The sequence below is a fragment of the Pygocentrus nattereri genome, chromosome 8 (genome assembly GCF_015220715.1).
Source record: "Pygocentrus nattereri isolate fPygNat1 chromosome 8, fPygNat1.pri, whole genome shotgun sequence".
NCBI lineage: Eukaryota > Metazoa > Chordata > Actinopteri > Characiformes > Serrasalmidae > Pygocentrus > Pygocentrus nattereri.
In genome coordinates this window covers 22,400,757-22,416,160 of record NC_051218.1, presented here as the reverse complement: position 1 = coordinate 22,416,160, position 15,404 = coordinate 22,400,757, and the positions used below count along the sequence as shown (strand labels likewise).

General features: G+C 40.2%; 1 protein-coding gene across 10 annotated transcripts in view; it reads left to right on the top strand.

Moving 5' to 3' along the window:
- Window positions 1-847: 847 nt before the first annotated feature.
- ablim3 (actin binding LIM protein family, member 3) overlaps window positions 848-15,404 on the top strand; it is a 108,467-nt gene continuing 93,910 nt past the window's right edge. For 5 of the 10 annotated variants that reach the window (XM_017698386.2, XM_037540593.1, XM_037540592.1 and 2 more), the window contains exons 1-2: window positions 848-1,364; window positions 8,942-9,082. In XM_017698386.2, coding sequence (XP_017553875.1) covers window positions 1,352-1,364; window positions 8,942-9,082 — 154 coding nt within the window. In that variant the 5' untranslated portion in view covers window positions 848-1,351. The remainder of the gene's footprint in view (window positions 1,365-8,941; window positions 9,083-15,404) is intronic. The other 5 variants (XM_017698389.2, XM_017698387.2, XM_017698385.2 and 2 more) reach the window with 2 other exon arrangements.

The window sequence follows — 15,404 nt, the reverse complement described above, 5'->3', positions numbered from 1 at the left end:
CCAGGTAAAAGTCTGAAATGTGTTTTTAACTTTGAACAATTCAGTAGAATGAGCCATGACATTCATACTTATTTGTACAGTCTGCTCTTTTCACTGAGTATGACAACTGAGAAATAAGAGTTACTAAACCTATTAAGTCTTGATGTATCTTGACATTAATGAATCAGACAAAATACTACAAGCTAATCTATCCATACTTTTCCTATAAATTGTCATAAAAAAACATAATCCAAAGATTGACCTATTTGGGAACAAATTTGTTTTTAGTCTAAACAATGAAGTCCTTAATTTCACTGAAAGACAATTATACCATGTTGTTGATATTGGATTACAGTAGTGTAAAACAAAAATAAAATCTGATTGTTGGCCCCAAAGAGACGTAACTTGCTAAAAACAGTAAACATGTTGCTGTACATTACTGCATATAATAAATGTGAATAAATGTGATTTGGAGGTAGGTATAGGGTTAGTCCTACATAAATCTACAATACACTCTTACTTTCGGTGCGAGTGTGGGATTAGGGTCATTCTCTGTTGCCAAATCAAATGTCAAATCAAATGGTCACTGGGACATAACAGTCGCAGAAGGGTTCCTTCTAACTTACTGACTACCTAAAATAAATAAACAAATAAATGACAGGGGCCCAACTTTTAAATAAATAAATTAATGAATCAATAAACAAACGGCAGTTGTCCACCTAAATAAGTTGTTAAGTATATAAACAAACCCTCTTTAGCTGGGATTTTAGGCTGCATGTGTTTGTTCCGGACAGGGCAACAGGGGGCGCTGCACGCCTGGTTGATAGCTAAGCCCGTTGTAGTGAGTGAGGCAGTGAAAAACCCAGCCCTCTGTACTCGTCTGCTTTCCTTCTGCCGTTGACCCGAGGAAACTCGCTGCTCGGCGCTCTCTCGGTTGCCACTTCGCTGCGTGACGTCACTTCTCCGGTCGCCGCTCTGTCAGTGTAAAGCCTCGGCCACTGTGGGCACCGGCTGGGGTCTCTCAGCAGTCTCTCCCCTGAGGGAGGCACATCCACTAAAGCACGGAATGTGACTAGGTAACACTGCACCTTAAAACGCGGCCCTTTATTGAGCGCACGTTCAGCTGACACTGTCACACGAGGCGCAGCGCTGGTAATCGCCTCAGTGAGCGGGAACACCCCGCCGTCTCCACACCGAGTCCACGGCTTTTGGCAGTGCCAGCTTTGCTGAGGGGATTTTTATTTCTACTGATACTGATTTGAGTGATTCACATCACTTGAGGTGCTTTTCCAAGTTCCATCCGCAAGGACAATTCTGCTGAAACAACGCTGGCTCCAGGTTCTCTCGGATGTAGGCTAATTCTCTCAGCATCATGAGCGCGAGCGGTGAGTAAACGCTTTCCTTTCACCTGAGGTGAGGCTGTGCTGGGGCCGTTAACTTTAATGAATACGACAGAAGCAGACTGTAAGATGATGCAAAATAAGCGATGAAAAGTGTCCTTTAAACTCGTCTCGCCTATAAAAACGAAGAGGCTCACGTTCTGAGTCTTCCACGGTTTTGACCTTCCTTTTCGATATTGAAGAAGACCGCGCTCACTCAGCCTGCCTGTACTTTTTAGATGTGGCTTCGCATTTCTTTGCCATTTTAGTTTTGGGCAACAGAATAACTTCTCAGCACGTATACTTTATGAGTATAACTGGCAACTGTGTGCACATTGAGGTTTTTATGAATTTCACCTTTGGTCAGAGCTTTGCCTAAACACAGTGTATTTTTGATAAACTCTATGTAGATCATGGCGTATCAAATGTAATCAAATGAATACTTATGTCAGTTTGTGAGGCTGACATTAGTCACTGCTTTACTGTGATAAAGGGCTGGGCAATATGGCAGTTGGGGCAGTTTGATTTAAGCAGACATTATTAGTCTTGACTAACTGGATTTAGTGCTGCTTAGTATATCAAATATTGACTATAAATGACTGAATTTATCAAACAGTCAAAGTGTTTGATAGTATTTTTTTCTAAATTGTGGCCCTATTTTGTTCCAAAACAAGTATTATGACTTATCATGAATCGTATCGTGTAGTTTTGGAATCATCATGATTCTACATCTGTGCCATATTGCCAAGCTGTAGTATGATATCTATATGAATTCTCAAGGATAGCTGCTGCTTAATCATCTTGTTCAGCTTGATTTTAGTGCTGTCACGTTATATGCATTGACTTCTGCATTGGCAGTAATGATTTTACACACACACACACACACACACAGAGAGAGAGAGAGAGAGAGAGAGAGAGAGAGAGAGAGAGAGCGAGCATGCACAATCAAGTAATCTTTAGTGACCTACTCTCCAAAGATTGGTTCATGTGCTTCAGTCAGCTGATGTTGTCACTTGCCCAAAGGCAAGGGCACTTTCGCTTTATCTGATAATCAGTATTTTGTTCGGAAATTCTTTCCGCACTGCCTCAAAAAGCGCACTCTCTTGTTGGAAAGGCTGCGGCAGAATCAATAAGGAAATGACCTCACATCTGTAATTTTACTGAATGATGCTATTCATTCCCCTGTTTTCTCCCTGCTACCTTGGCTGCTTTCACATCAAATGTCTAACATTCCTATGTTAAGCTGCTGAATTCCATTCTCAGCTGATGAGGGCATGGCCTGGACATGCCCACGTGTGTGGGGCTGTCACATTCACACAAATGCGTGCCACTGTCCGAATAAAGTGCACCAGATTTGCGCAAACCTGCCATATTCACTCTCTCAAAGGCATTCACCTCTCAGCTGGAGCTGTGGCTGTCACCGGTCTGCAGCCGTATGGATAGCCCAGTGTCCTCAGCTTCAGACAGATGGCAAAAGGTACATGTGTCTGTGCTGTGGTTTGTGGCAAAAAGGCTAGCATAGAATATTCCAATAAACGAACAGTTCTACCCGGACCAGGAGAGGCTAGGATTGCTTTGTTCACCCCCTTGCGGAACATATTGCATGGCTAATGGAATAATAAAACAACACAAGGGCTTCACAGGGAGCCAATCAAGCTGAAGATGGACCTGAAAATACAAATTAAACATTTAGAAATGACCACTCAATTATACTGTAATATGTCATCATGTGTTTCTGCAAGATTCTATTTTCTATTGTTTTTATGATATCTTTTCTTAAGAAAGTAGTGCTCCTATGTTGCAGCCACTCTAAATTAGCCCCATCCGCCACAGCAGCAGGCAGTCTTTACCCAATTATGCGGATGACATGAGGTCTCAAACTTACCTGCCGCTCAGCCAGGTAGCCGCATGGCATTTCAGTGGAGCTGCTGTCTGCTCTGCTGCAATACTTTACACTACATTGGTCACGAATGCCTGGAGGCAACAGAAACACAGTGCAATTACACTGAGGTCATTTTGTCTTTCTTCATTTACTGCTCTCTCCATTTCTTATGGTCAGTGCCAAATCAGCTACCTCCTATTTTCTGCACCACTGCGAGAACAGCTGAGCAGAGAATTTCTCTTTTCTGCCTCTTTCGTTTTTCTGTCTTTACCATTGACAGATAGAGTTGTTTGCACAAGGGAAAGGTGGTAGAGGTGTTTTGTGGTGATACCATGATTTCATAGCTGCACATAAAATGTTGACTAGAAATGGAAATGTCTTTGGTAGACTGAGATGTAGCAGCTTGTAGTATCAAATCTTAGGAATGCATGTGGTTTATTTACACCAGTGAATGTTCACACAGGCAGTTGGTGAAATTGGTGGAATTCCAAACTAGTTTGAATAAAATCACACAAATTTTGTCATGTTTCACCACTGTGGCCTAATAAGGCTTCTTCCCTCTTTTGTGCGGTAACTTCTCATACTCAGTAGCTTCTCAGACAGTTCAAGTGGGTCAGCACTTGCCACTCAGCTCATGCACAGTCCACTGTGCTCCCTTGTACCTGAGCTTTCTAGACCTGTCTCGGTCCAATAGAGAACAGCTGTATACAGCATTTAGTGATTGCATTTTTGGCCTTGTACATCAATGACACTGTGATGTTTATGGAGGGAGCAGGGAACAGGGCCATACTTGGTGCAGCCAAGAAATGTAAGCCTGAAACATTGTCATGTTAGAAAACGAACACTGCTGATTTGTCATGGCATATTTGGCAAGTGTTAAATCCAAGAGAGTGACAGCCAGTACTCACTGTAGGCATTTCAGTCAGGCAGCCATAGGTGTGATAACAGGTTAAAAAAGAACATCAGTTTGATGCTTAGCCTATTCGTCTTCTATGTATTAGCACTTTTCTTTGACCTCTAGTTGGACTTCATGGTTATTCAAATTAAAATGGCTGTTTTGACCTTCACAATTAATGAGGCCTACAATTAATAAATTTCATTTAATATAATGCCCACTCCATCACAGTCCATCATTTCTGCTTAAGATCATCTCTACTAATGAAATGAGACCACATGATTGCACATATTCCCTTTAGATGTTCTGGTACAGCGTAATGCAGTTCAGTGTAGCTGTATATTATATATTATATATAAAGGACAATATTACACTGGAGTTTTCATACAGTAAACAGTCCTATCTGATAAGGCCCAAAACTGCCTTTTGCTGTTGAGTCAGTTTGAGGAGACACAGACTCACTGTGGCACTGGGGACATCTGGAGAGCAGTGCAGACCAGCTCTAGCACCCATTCATCTTCCCTGCAGCCCACCGTTGTGATTTAGCAGTGCTATGAACAAAAGAGAGAGGGAGAAGCATGTTGGCGCAATAACACCTGTCACCACGTTGTCTTCTGCAGATCCATTGTAAATATAGTGCCTACTCTACAAAGGAGCTGCTCCAAGACACACATGAAATTATATCCACTTCCCCCTGAAATTCCCCTCTTTAGTATATACAGGACATGCATGGAGCTATTTCTTTTGGACAAGATTGGGTGGGCAGTGACAGTGCCATCTGATGAAGCCTTAAGGTTGTTGTGATTGTTTTTTTCCCCTTCTTTTAGTCTGATTATTATGTCCCATGGGGATTGTGAATTTAAAGTAGCAGGTGTTTACTTTCAGTTTGATACAAGTAAAATATGCTCCTTGAGAGCACTTTTGCCTATTAACATTGCGTGCTACATTGTTTTCTACTTATAAAAATGCCAGACTGCATTTTATGGCTCTGTAATGAGCAGCGTTATTTATTTCTTTTATTGTTTCTCTCTGTTTTTATATAAGAAGGACCATGTCTCTTGTTAAGCCAGATAGAAACTTAAATTGGTCAGTTAGATATATCATACGAGCACTGAGTCTTCCAGCTCATTGGAAAATGCTTGAATCAGTTTTTCTGATACAAAAATGTGTACTGAAGCTTAACAATGCTTCTGCTTGCTTGGGGAATATGCTGTTCCTCCTGTGAGATCCCATGGGCATAGAACACATCGCTTATAAAGACAGGCTAATTTGTGCTTACAGTATATACGTGGAGCAGAACTAGAGCACTTGTCTAATCCTAGTTTCATAATACACACTCCATATGGCACCCACAGGATCACGACTCAGAAGGGTCTTTATATGACAAAGAGCCAGTCGCATTCATAGGCTATGAACAAAGAGTCTCCTGTGGAGAAGAGCTTGTGCTAAGAGTTTGATGTAGTCATGTACATCTTCAGCCATGCCTGATTGTGACTGGAGAGTAAAGATCATCTGTCAATAGCTTTGTAGTGAATCATCCCATCAAACATGTGTCTCAAACCTTATCAGCTGAAATACCAAACCATTAATAATCCTGAGTGTGGGCCGAAGGCTGGCCAGAGTCCTTGAGGGCTAACAGGTCACATCTTATTTGATCTGACCTTGAATTTCGTTGGTTTGAGCGATTGTTGAGACAGCAGGGCCAGTTTGGCTCTTGTCACCACAGCAACACAGGCTCTGATGTAAGTATAAGCATATATCACCTCTGGAAGGGTTCTCTGTAGGTACTGGCAGCAAAGTGAATACTCAGGGCCTGACTCAGAATAGATAAGTTCTTCAATAGACTGAGGGATGGTGCACTTAAAATAAGGGAGCTAGAGTTTATAGTTCTAATGTCATTCTAAATGCCTTTTGGACTGTAGCAGGTCCAACTGTAAGTTCTGGTCCTGGAGGTCTGGTGTCCAGTACAGTTTGGTGATTTCTTTTCTGCTCTAACACACCAACTAAACAGCTCAACCTTTTCTTTTTATTATCTATTCTACATTTCCTGGTTCAGAATTCTACTCAAGATTGACTACTTAAAGCCCACCTTAGCTCACATTTTAATGTATTTGTTGGTACTCAGTGAACTTAAGTCTTAATAAAAATAAGAACCAAGAAACACTCATTTCAGGCCATTTTTTCCATTTTATTTTAGCCATATAGGTGGGCTCTGTTCAGCCACTCTTGTTTACACCTCACTCTCTCCTCTTTGGCTATGAAGCAGCCTTGTCATCTCCACTCTCATACAATCCTCTGTGACTGTAATCCCTTTGGAGGCTTCTCAGCCCATGGCAGAAATAGCCTCAGCCCCTTAGGCCCAGTGGTTATCACCTTACACCTTGAGCCGGATGTCACTGGCTCTGCGCTAAATATTGCTCTTCATTGCCAGAAAGTCAGAAGCAAACTGACCTAAACTGTGTGCACTCTTCCGTTATTCTGTTTGCAAACATTATAAGTTATGATAAGGGCTTGATGTAGATCCAGCTAATTTTTTAAATTATTAAATTAGTGTGTTTTGTTAATGTGTCACTGTGAAGCTCTATGTATGTTCATTATAGGTAGTTTGAATAGGACATTTTCCTATTCAAACCTTATGCAAATGTATCTCTCCTTGTTGAGTTCTTCTGCTAAGTGTTATGCAGTAGCTTTCACTGGTTTATGAATGAAAGAAGTCTGCTTGGGAATTTGGGGAAAACTCATTTAGGTGCCTTGTGGGATTAAAAACCTTAATCCTGAATCTCTCTCTCTCTCTCTCTCTCTCTCTCTCTCTCTCTCTCTCTCTCTCTCTCTCTCTCTCTTACACATATCCAGAAATGCATTCATTGTTTCTTTGGGTGTAATAGTGCAGCTATGAGGGAACAGTGGGAGAATGTATCCTCTGTTGGTTATCAGGGATTACACAACCTCTCAGCCAGAGGCCCTGCACACACATCCTGCACACTTGCACTTGGCAATGACAGAAGAATGATGTCTATAAAACTGTATTTTATATGCCACACTTATTTATCTGAGCAGTTAAATCTTAGAGATTGTTAAATGTTTATCGGTCTCTGTTAATCAATGAAAAAGTCAGTTATTTGAAGAGGCTTGAAAGAGGCTGTTCAGTAGTCACATCCACATTTTTGTTTATGTTGCAAAAATGTACAGTTTGAAACCTAGCCTGTCTGTCTGAGTACATGGTTTGTTTGTGCTCAGAGAGATGTAGAACATACTGACTTTTATCTGCACCCTCTCTTGCATGTACATTCTGTTTGTGCGTAACTGAGAGCCAAAGCCTTTTACACATAGGTGACAGGCCGCACACATAATTCAGAAAACAATGTGGGCAGGTGTCCAGGTCAGGAGCAGATTCGCCAGAGGAATAAATGCTTACAATATTGCCAGTGTGAGCATGAGCCTGTGGGAGAATAGCCATGTTAATGGGTCATTGTACTTTGGCTTTGGAAGGATGAGAAGTCAATGGAACAGTGTTTTCCAGAAGACTTGAAAATTTGTAAAATGATTTGTTGAGCACAAGACATGGGTTGTTTCAGTGACAGCTCTGAAGGAGGAATTGTGGACTGGACGGCACTCTTCAGTTCTTAGATTGGAGTGTAGGGATTTCAAGAATGCTAAGCAACTTTATATCGTTGTCACAGACACTTGAGAATGTACATGGTAGTCTTAAACTGACCTGCTTTACTTGTAGAGATTATACAAGCTGTGTGCCTGCAAAAACACCAGTGTGAGCAATAGTTGCAGCTTAATGTAGTTGAATTCACTAATCATAAAAGGACATGTGGTTACTTTTGGACAAATATTGTGCCTTCGCCACCTGTGATAGAGTAAAGGGGACTAAATAAGACAGAGAAGAAGGCATGAAAAATCGGACCCAGCAAGCCAATTTCCCACTTCATTTTATCATATCAGTATCCTTCAAGCCAACACTTTAGTTGTTTATGTTTCTCTCATTCAAACCACAAAACTCTTATTAAGATGTTTGTACACACAATTTTTAAGCCCAGACACACTTTTTGTTTTTTCTGGCTTTCTTTCAGGATGCTGTGAAAACGTTGTTTAAGTGAGCTTTTTAGTGGGTACAGTGGTTCTGGTGTTGCCAGCATTGTAGCTGTAACAATGAGGCTCATATTAAAAGAATAAGGCTCCTTGAAGTCTGCAGAAGTGCCAGAGAAAATTACCGGTGTGCCCAAAGCACACATTTAAACCTTTGGGATAATTGATGGGAATCTTTTCTGGAGTTTAAACTAGAACATAGAGTTTAGGTAAGGATGGTCACTTTTCTATATTGAGTAAAACACCAGGTCACAAGTGATTGTGGCACGATAGAGACATTTTCTTTGGACCCTACAATGACTTCCTCCTTAGAATCGTTTGAAAATGTTTGTACTGCATGCCCTCACTTTTTCAGATAATTACCCAGTTAAATCCATTTAAAATTAAGAGTGGAAAAACACTTTCTGCAGTGGTTTCACAGTGATTGATTCACTTGCTGGCAGAATGTTTGAGTGAGTCTGATGCATCTTTAATAGGATAGAGATTAGTACAGAACTCTCAACCATCAATATAGTCAGCAGAGAGAGGGAAAGAGGCAGAGACACTAAAGGTTTAGATTGCAGGCTCTTGCCTCAAGCTCCATGTGTCACACACTGTGTATGTCATAAGGTGACAACAACACAAGTAGTTCCTTTTTCACCCAGTCACTATGGTTATTTACCCTTAATTACTGCTTAATGTTTCTTAGATGGCCGTCTCTCTTGTTCCCAGCAGTACCTTATCAGCACAGCTCCTCTGGCAACGATCGAAGCTCTGGACCAATCTACTGCTTCCGCTGCAGAGAACTGTGTAAAGGGGAGGTTGTACGAGTGCAAAGCATCCACTTCCATGTGAAGTGCTTCACTTGTCAAGGTAAGGCCTTCTAGTTCATGTATTTTACTAATACACTAAGCCTGCTCTTTGCCCGCAAATAAAACCTTCTAACTTCATTTCATTTGAACATTTGGAACATTTACTTATTCTTTTACATTTTGTAAATGTTTCATGATGAAAGGATCGATATAAATTCCTCAGAATTACTTATCTTCTTTTTTCATCTTTAATAAAGTTTCAAACCATTTTGGGTATGAAGGATATTATATTACATTGGTGATATTATTTTATGTTGTATTATATTTAAAAATCAGATAATTTAAGGCTTATTACATAATAAGGCTTATTATTCAGCAACGACTTCAGTGCAAACTGGCTGAGCTGACTTAGGTTATAGAAGTGTGTAATAAAACTTTGGGCCTGCCAGTGTGCCATGGCCATTTAAGGGGTTAATTTCAAAATGGCAATTAAATACAAGTTTTTCATTTTTGAGTAGATATAAGATAATCTAGTTATGTAAGGAAGGAGAAAATCAAAGGAAAATAAGTTTAAAAAACAGGAGCTTCTTCCAAAACTGGAGTTAAAAAATTATGAAAAGATATACAGAAAATGAGATTCCCAACAACTCCTGTGTAAGACCTGCTAGACCTGCCAAAATTGTCCCAATTAGATAATGTCACGCCTACTGGCCGTTCCTCCATCCAGAGATCAGCTTCTCCGGAGTATTGAGAGGCTGACTCCTCCAAACACACACACCTGCCTACAATCCACTCATCAGCACCCTTTATAACCCGGACTCTCACTCTGCCTCCTTGTGAGGTATTGCTACTCTCCATGTCACTACCGAGCTACCTTCACTGTGTTTTGGTTATTCCTGCTTTTTCTTGGTCTCTTTGCCTGTTAATTAGCTGTTTCTGATCTAGAGACTTTGTTTATTAAAGACTCTCTGCATGTGCATCTGACAACCCTGTCTGAGTGTTACAGATAAAACACTACTTAAAGCTCCACTCTTTCTTCAGAAAAATTTCACAGCTGTTACCATCAATCCTTTCACTGTGAAAGGACAATGCTTTGTGTCTGAAAGGACACGTAGCTCATTACTGAATCATTAATGTGAACAGGAAATTAATTAAATCAATGAGAAAAGAAGAAAATTTGCAAATTAGCCACAGAAGCTACTGGTGTTCTCAGAACTATTTGGGGCTGTCCAAGAGCCCAAACCCTCACATCATTGAGTGTGTTTATTCAATATTTAATTGGATTCTTAGAACCAGAAAATGTAACCAACTCCTACTGAACTCTGAAGGTGTTTACTAGAAGCATTGAAAAATATCTCTGCATGGCTATGTGATAAGGGCAAGGAGTTGACACACTAAATTCTGAAAAAAAGAAAATATGTTTAGCTGTTGAAGTGTCTGTGTATTTTTCTTCCTGAAGCTAAAAAATGAACTTAATGGCTTTTGACTGGAGATTAAATTAAGGGTGGTCTCTGACATTTGCAAAATAATGTGTAAAGTAAGGAGATCAGTTAATTGCTGCAGTACCTTTTAGTGGTTAAAGTTTTTTTGGCTCATGCAATAGAAGGAAAAATGGCTTTGCTGGCAGATTCTACTATTTAGCTCTTAATTTAGACGATGGGACAGTTCCTTGGAGCACAGTGCCATATTTTAAAATACCTTATTTTCAACCTAATAGCTGTTTCTATTTAGAGGGTAGCAGTGAACTGGATGTTTGAAGGATTCTGGCTGTGCTCTTGGGACCTTTTGGGAGTGTTTGTTTGCATCTGTCTCCCAGGCTGTCTGAAGCAGAGACCTATTGCAAAATAAGTTTATCTAGTCTTGCATCATACAAACTCAGGCTGAGTGACACTCCATGATCTCAGCGATGTCTGGTAACTTTCTCTATTTTTGCAGCAACACAAGTTTATATAGGTAAAACTCTGGTACCCAAACATGTTGCATGTTATGTATTTACAACCCCAATTCCAATGAAGTTGGAACAGAATACAATGATTTGCAAATCCTTTTTAACCTATATTCAATTGAATACACTACAAAGACAAGATATTTAATGTTCAAACAGATAAACTTTATTGTTTTTTGCAAATATTCACTCATTTTGAATTTGATGCCTGCAACATGTTCCAAAGAAGTTGGGACAGGGGGAACAAAAGACTGGGAAAGTTGAGGAATGCTCAAAAAACATTTGGAACATTCCACAGGTGAATGGGTAAATTGTGACAGTAACAGGTGAGTGTCATGATTGGGTATAAAGGGAGCATCCCTGAAAGGCTCAGTCTTTAACAAGCAAGGGTGGGGCGAGGTTCACCACTTTGTGAACAACTGCATGAGCAAATAGTCCAACAGTTTAAGAACAACGTTTCTCAACATGCAATTGCAAGAAATTTAGGGATTTCATCATCTACAGTCCATAATATCATCAAAGGATTCAGAGAATCTGGAGAAATCTCTGCAAGTAAGCGGCAAGGCAGAAAACCAACATTGAATGCCTGTGACCTTCGATCCCTCAGGTGGCACTGCATTAAAAATCGACATCATTCTGTAACGGATATTCCCACATGGGCTCAGGAACACTTCAGAAAACCATTGTCAGTGAACGCAGTTCGTCACTCCATCTACAAGTGCAAGTTAAAACTCTGCCATGCAAAGCGAAAGCCATATATCAACAACACCCAGTAATGCTGCCAGCTTCTCTGGGCCTGAGCTCATCTGAGATGGACTGACACAAAGTGGAAAAGTGTCCTGTGGTCTGACGAGTCCACATTTCAAATTGTTTTTGGAAATCATGGATGTCGTGTCCTCCGGGCCAAAGAGGAAAAGGACTGTCTGGATTGTTATCAGTGCAAAGTTCAAAAGCCAGCATCTCTGATGGTGTGGGGGTGTGTTAGTGCCCATGGCATGGGTCACTGACACATCTGTGAAGGCACCATTAATGCTGAAAGGTACATACAGGTTTTGGAGCAACATATGCTGCCATCCAACATTTGCTGCCATCTTTTTCAGGGACATCACTGCTTATTTCAGCAAGACAATGCCAAGCCACATTCTGCAAGTGTTACAACAGCATGGCTTCCTAGTGCAGGCATCAAATTCAAAATGAGTGAATATTTGCAAAAAACAATAAAGTTTATCTGTTTGAACATTAAATATCTTGTCTTTGTAGTCTATTCAATTGAATATAGGTTGAAAAGGATTTGCAAATCATTGTATTCTGTTTTTTTTTTTATGTTTTACACAACGTCCCAACTTTATTGGAATTGGGGTTGTAGTATATTGTGTAGGATTTAATATGTTGGGATATATTGTGTTTTTTTAATCCATTTTTAGTAAAATCATCATAGTATTAAAAAAACTTCACGATATGCATAAAATCTGAGTACAAGAAAAAATGTTTATTTTTATGCAGTCAGAACAGGAAGACCATTTGCACTTATCACAATCACTGCAGCTTCCAACATCATAGCACAATTTTTTGTGCCTTTGGAACAAAGATGGGGCAGTCATGGGCTGGAGGTTAGGGATCCAGCCTCGTGACCGGAAGGTCGCCGGTTCGATCCCCAGAGCCGACAGTACATGACTGAGGTGTCCTTGAGCAAGACACCTAACCCCTAACTGCTCCCCGGGTGCTGCGGATTGGGCTGCCCACCGCTCCGGGCAAGTGTGCTCACTGCCCCCTAGTGTGTGTGTGCTCACTAGTGTGTATGTGGTGGTTCACTTCACGGATGGGTTAAATGCAGAGGTGAAATTTCCCCGTTGTGGGACTAAATCTTAATCTTAACTGTAAAAAGATGAACAAAACCACCTGGCTGACAAAAAATGAGCAATGGATAAATGAATGAATGAATGAATGAATAACCAGGCCAAGTAATTATATCAATTATACAATTTTGAAATCTTTTTAAAAAAATGACATATTCTCCTGGGCCTTTGACTGGCCATCTCAAATATTGTATGGGAAAAAACTCTTGTATTCATCCACTTAGTCCATAGAATTGTTAGTGATCTAGCTTCAAAAAAAAAAAAAGCTTCATCATCGATGGACCATGAGCAGGAGAGAATGGACAAACTAGTAGTTTCGCTTTAGTAGACAGGTATAGTGAAGAGAAACAGGGTCAGAGAGCAACTATGCTTTAATAATAACTGTACGACTATACAGAAAAATAAGCCCAAAATCTCTTAGAATGAGCAGATTACAACACTTGCATGTAGTGGTTGGGGTTTTAAACACAATTAAAAATGAACTACGGTCTTCCACAAATCTTTGCATGTAGATCAGTACAGTGTTTTTGAGAAATGATACGGTATCACAAAACATAATACTGTGATACTCAAGTGTATCAATGTTATCTTACACTCCTATAAATGTCAGTGAATTATTCACACCAATATTTTTTAAACTTAGAGACCAACTCTGAATGAGCTAAGCTGTTCTAATTTTGTGTTGTATTAGGGCCTCTTACCATGAAGTTACACATCAGTAACAGGTTGTCCACCTTAAATTGGACACAGCTGAATTACACAGTTGGGGCTTTGCAAACACTTGTACTATAGCTTTGTTAGTTGCGTTCATGTGGTTTGCCTTGTTTTCCTGTTCTGTGGTTGTCTCCAAACTGCTGTTTCCACATGGTGCCTGCACTGCATTTGAGGGGTTGCTGTGGTAACTGTGTGAAGGGGCACCCTACCACTGGTTGGTGGTTATTCTCAGCAACACTATCAAACCAGCAGCCAATTGGAGCATTCCATTTCTAAACCGAGGGCACAAGTAGGGGGTGGAGGGGAGGGACATAGAGAGAGAGAGAGAGAGAGAGAGAGAGAGAGAGAGAAAGGTGGGGGCATAGTACCTCCCCATTGTTATTACATCAGGAGTTGCCTTGGATAGCAAGAACTTGCTCAGCAATAATATTTACTCCCCTTGTTTTTTTTTCACTCTCTCTCCCTCCCCTAATATTTTCCTACTTGAAGATTTCCTTTAGTAAATTGTATTTAACATCTTAGCCATCTTACCCGGTAAGTCTTTACAACTATAGTCCTTGCTTTAACCTTTACAGTTGCATAATTCTTACTTTTATTACATTGTTTTGTTGTCAAGAAATGACAAAACATTGTAAAAATATAAAGCATGCAAAGCAGCAATAGCCTGATGTAAATGTAAACTAATGTAAATCATAATAACACATCTCCTGTTCTATTTACGAATGCAAGTATGATTGAATTACAGTTCACAGTCTACATTTAATACAGAACTTATCATTATAACTTACAATTATTCTACTTTTGTTAAACTTATAACTAAGACTCCTAGGAGTGCTATGTACTGAGACAGTTTATATAGAGTTAGCTAGATGTCATATGGTGGTTTGTATATAGTTGCCAAACCCAACAGGTTTTCAGTCTCCGTCTGCCTCAGAACTGCAGTGACTGACAGTTTTGATTTAGTTTGTGGCATGTGCTGGTTGACTGGTGGAGCAGAACATGCTGATTCAAATAGAGGCTGCAGGGCTGTGGAGCTCAGCTAATTGGATAGAGATGCCACTCTTGTTCTAGAAGCATCCGCTCTCACCCAGTGTGTCCAGTCAAAGGTCAGTGATGCTACAGTGTGACCACAGATGCTTGCTTTCCTACATGCACTGCACTTTCAGACTCTTTGTGACAGCCTGCCTGACATGCAGATTGTTCCTCTCACAAACTCACATGTATGATCTTTATCACTTACTCATTCTTTCTCATTCAATTTGTTTTGTTTATGTTAGCATTCTGTAGTTGTGCATGGACTGAACTGAATTGATCAGTGTGTTTTGTGATTAGAGGATTAGATTGTGTTTACAATTTATGACATTTAGGGGCAATTTCCCAGTCAAGATTAGGGAAACTGGTTAGATGTATGTAAGGATAACTCCAAGGAGGATAATCAGCCCCGATTGTGTAATTTAGGCTTATCTTTGTCCCAGATTTATGTCTGGTCTCTTTTGGACCTTTGAATTACACTATATTGAAGTAAATAGTAAAAGTTGGTAGACACCTTGTTATCCAACTTTTCCTCTGAAATGTAGGTTATAAATAGGGAGTACCAGCAACACAAGCACTAATCACGAGGTCAGGTATTGATTTGGGATGATTAGTTATAGATCACATATGCCATTTCAACTCATCCCAAAGATAAGCCCAATACTGGGGAGACTTATATCTGTCTCTCTGTTGCTTGGCATGATGCATGGTAACCTAAGGCTCATGTGTGGCTGCTCCAGAGAATCTCAGTCTGTTGGGAGTCCTTTTCTATGGAGATCAAGCAAGCTGTGTCTGTGCAGTTGAACAGTGCCAGCAATTTGTGTGGTTTAAAGAAG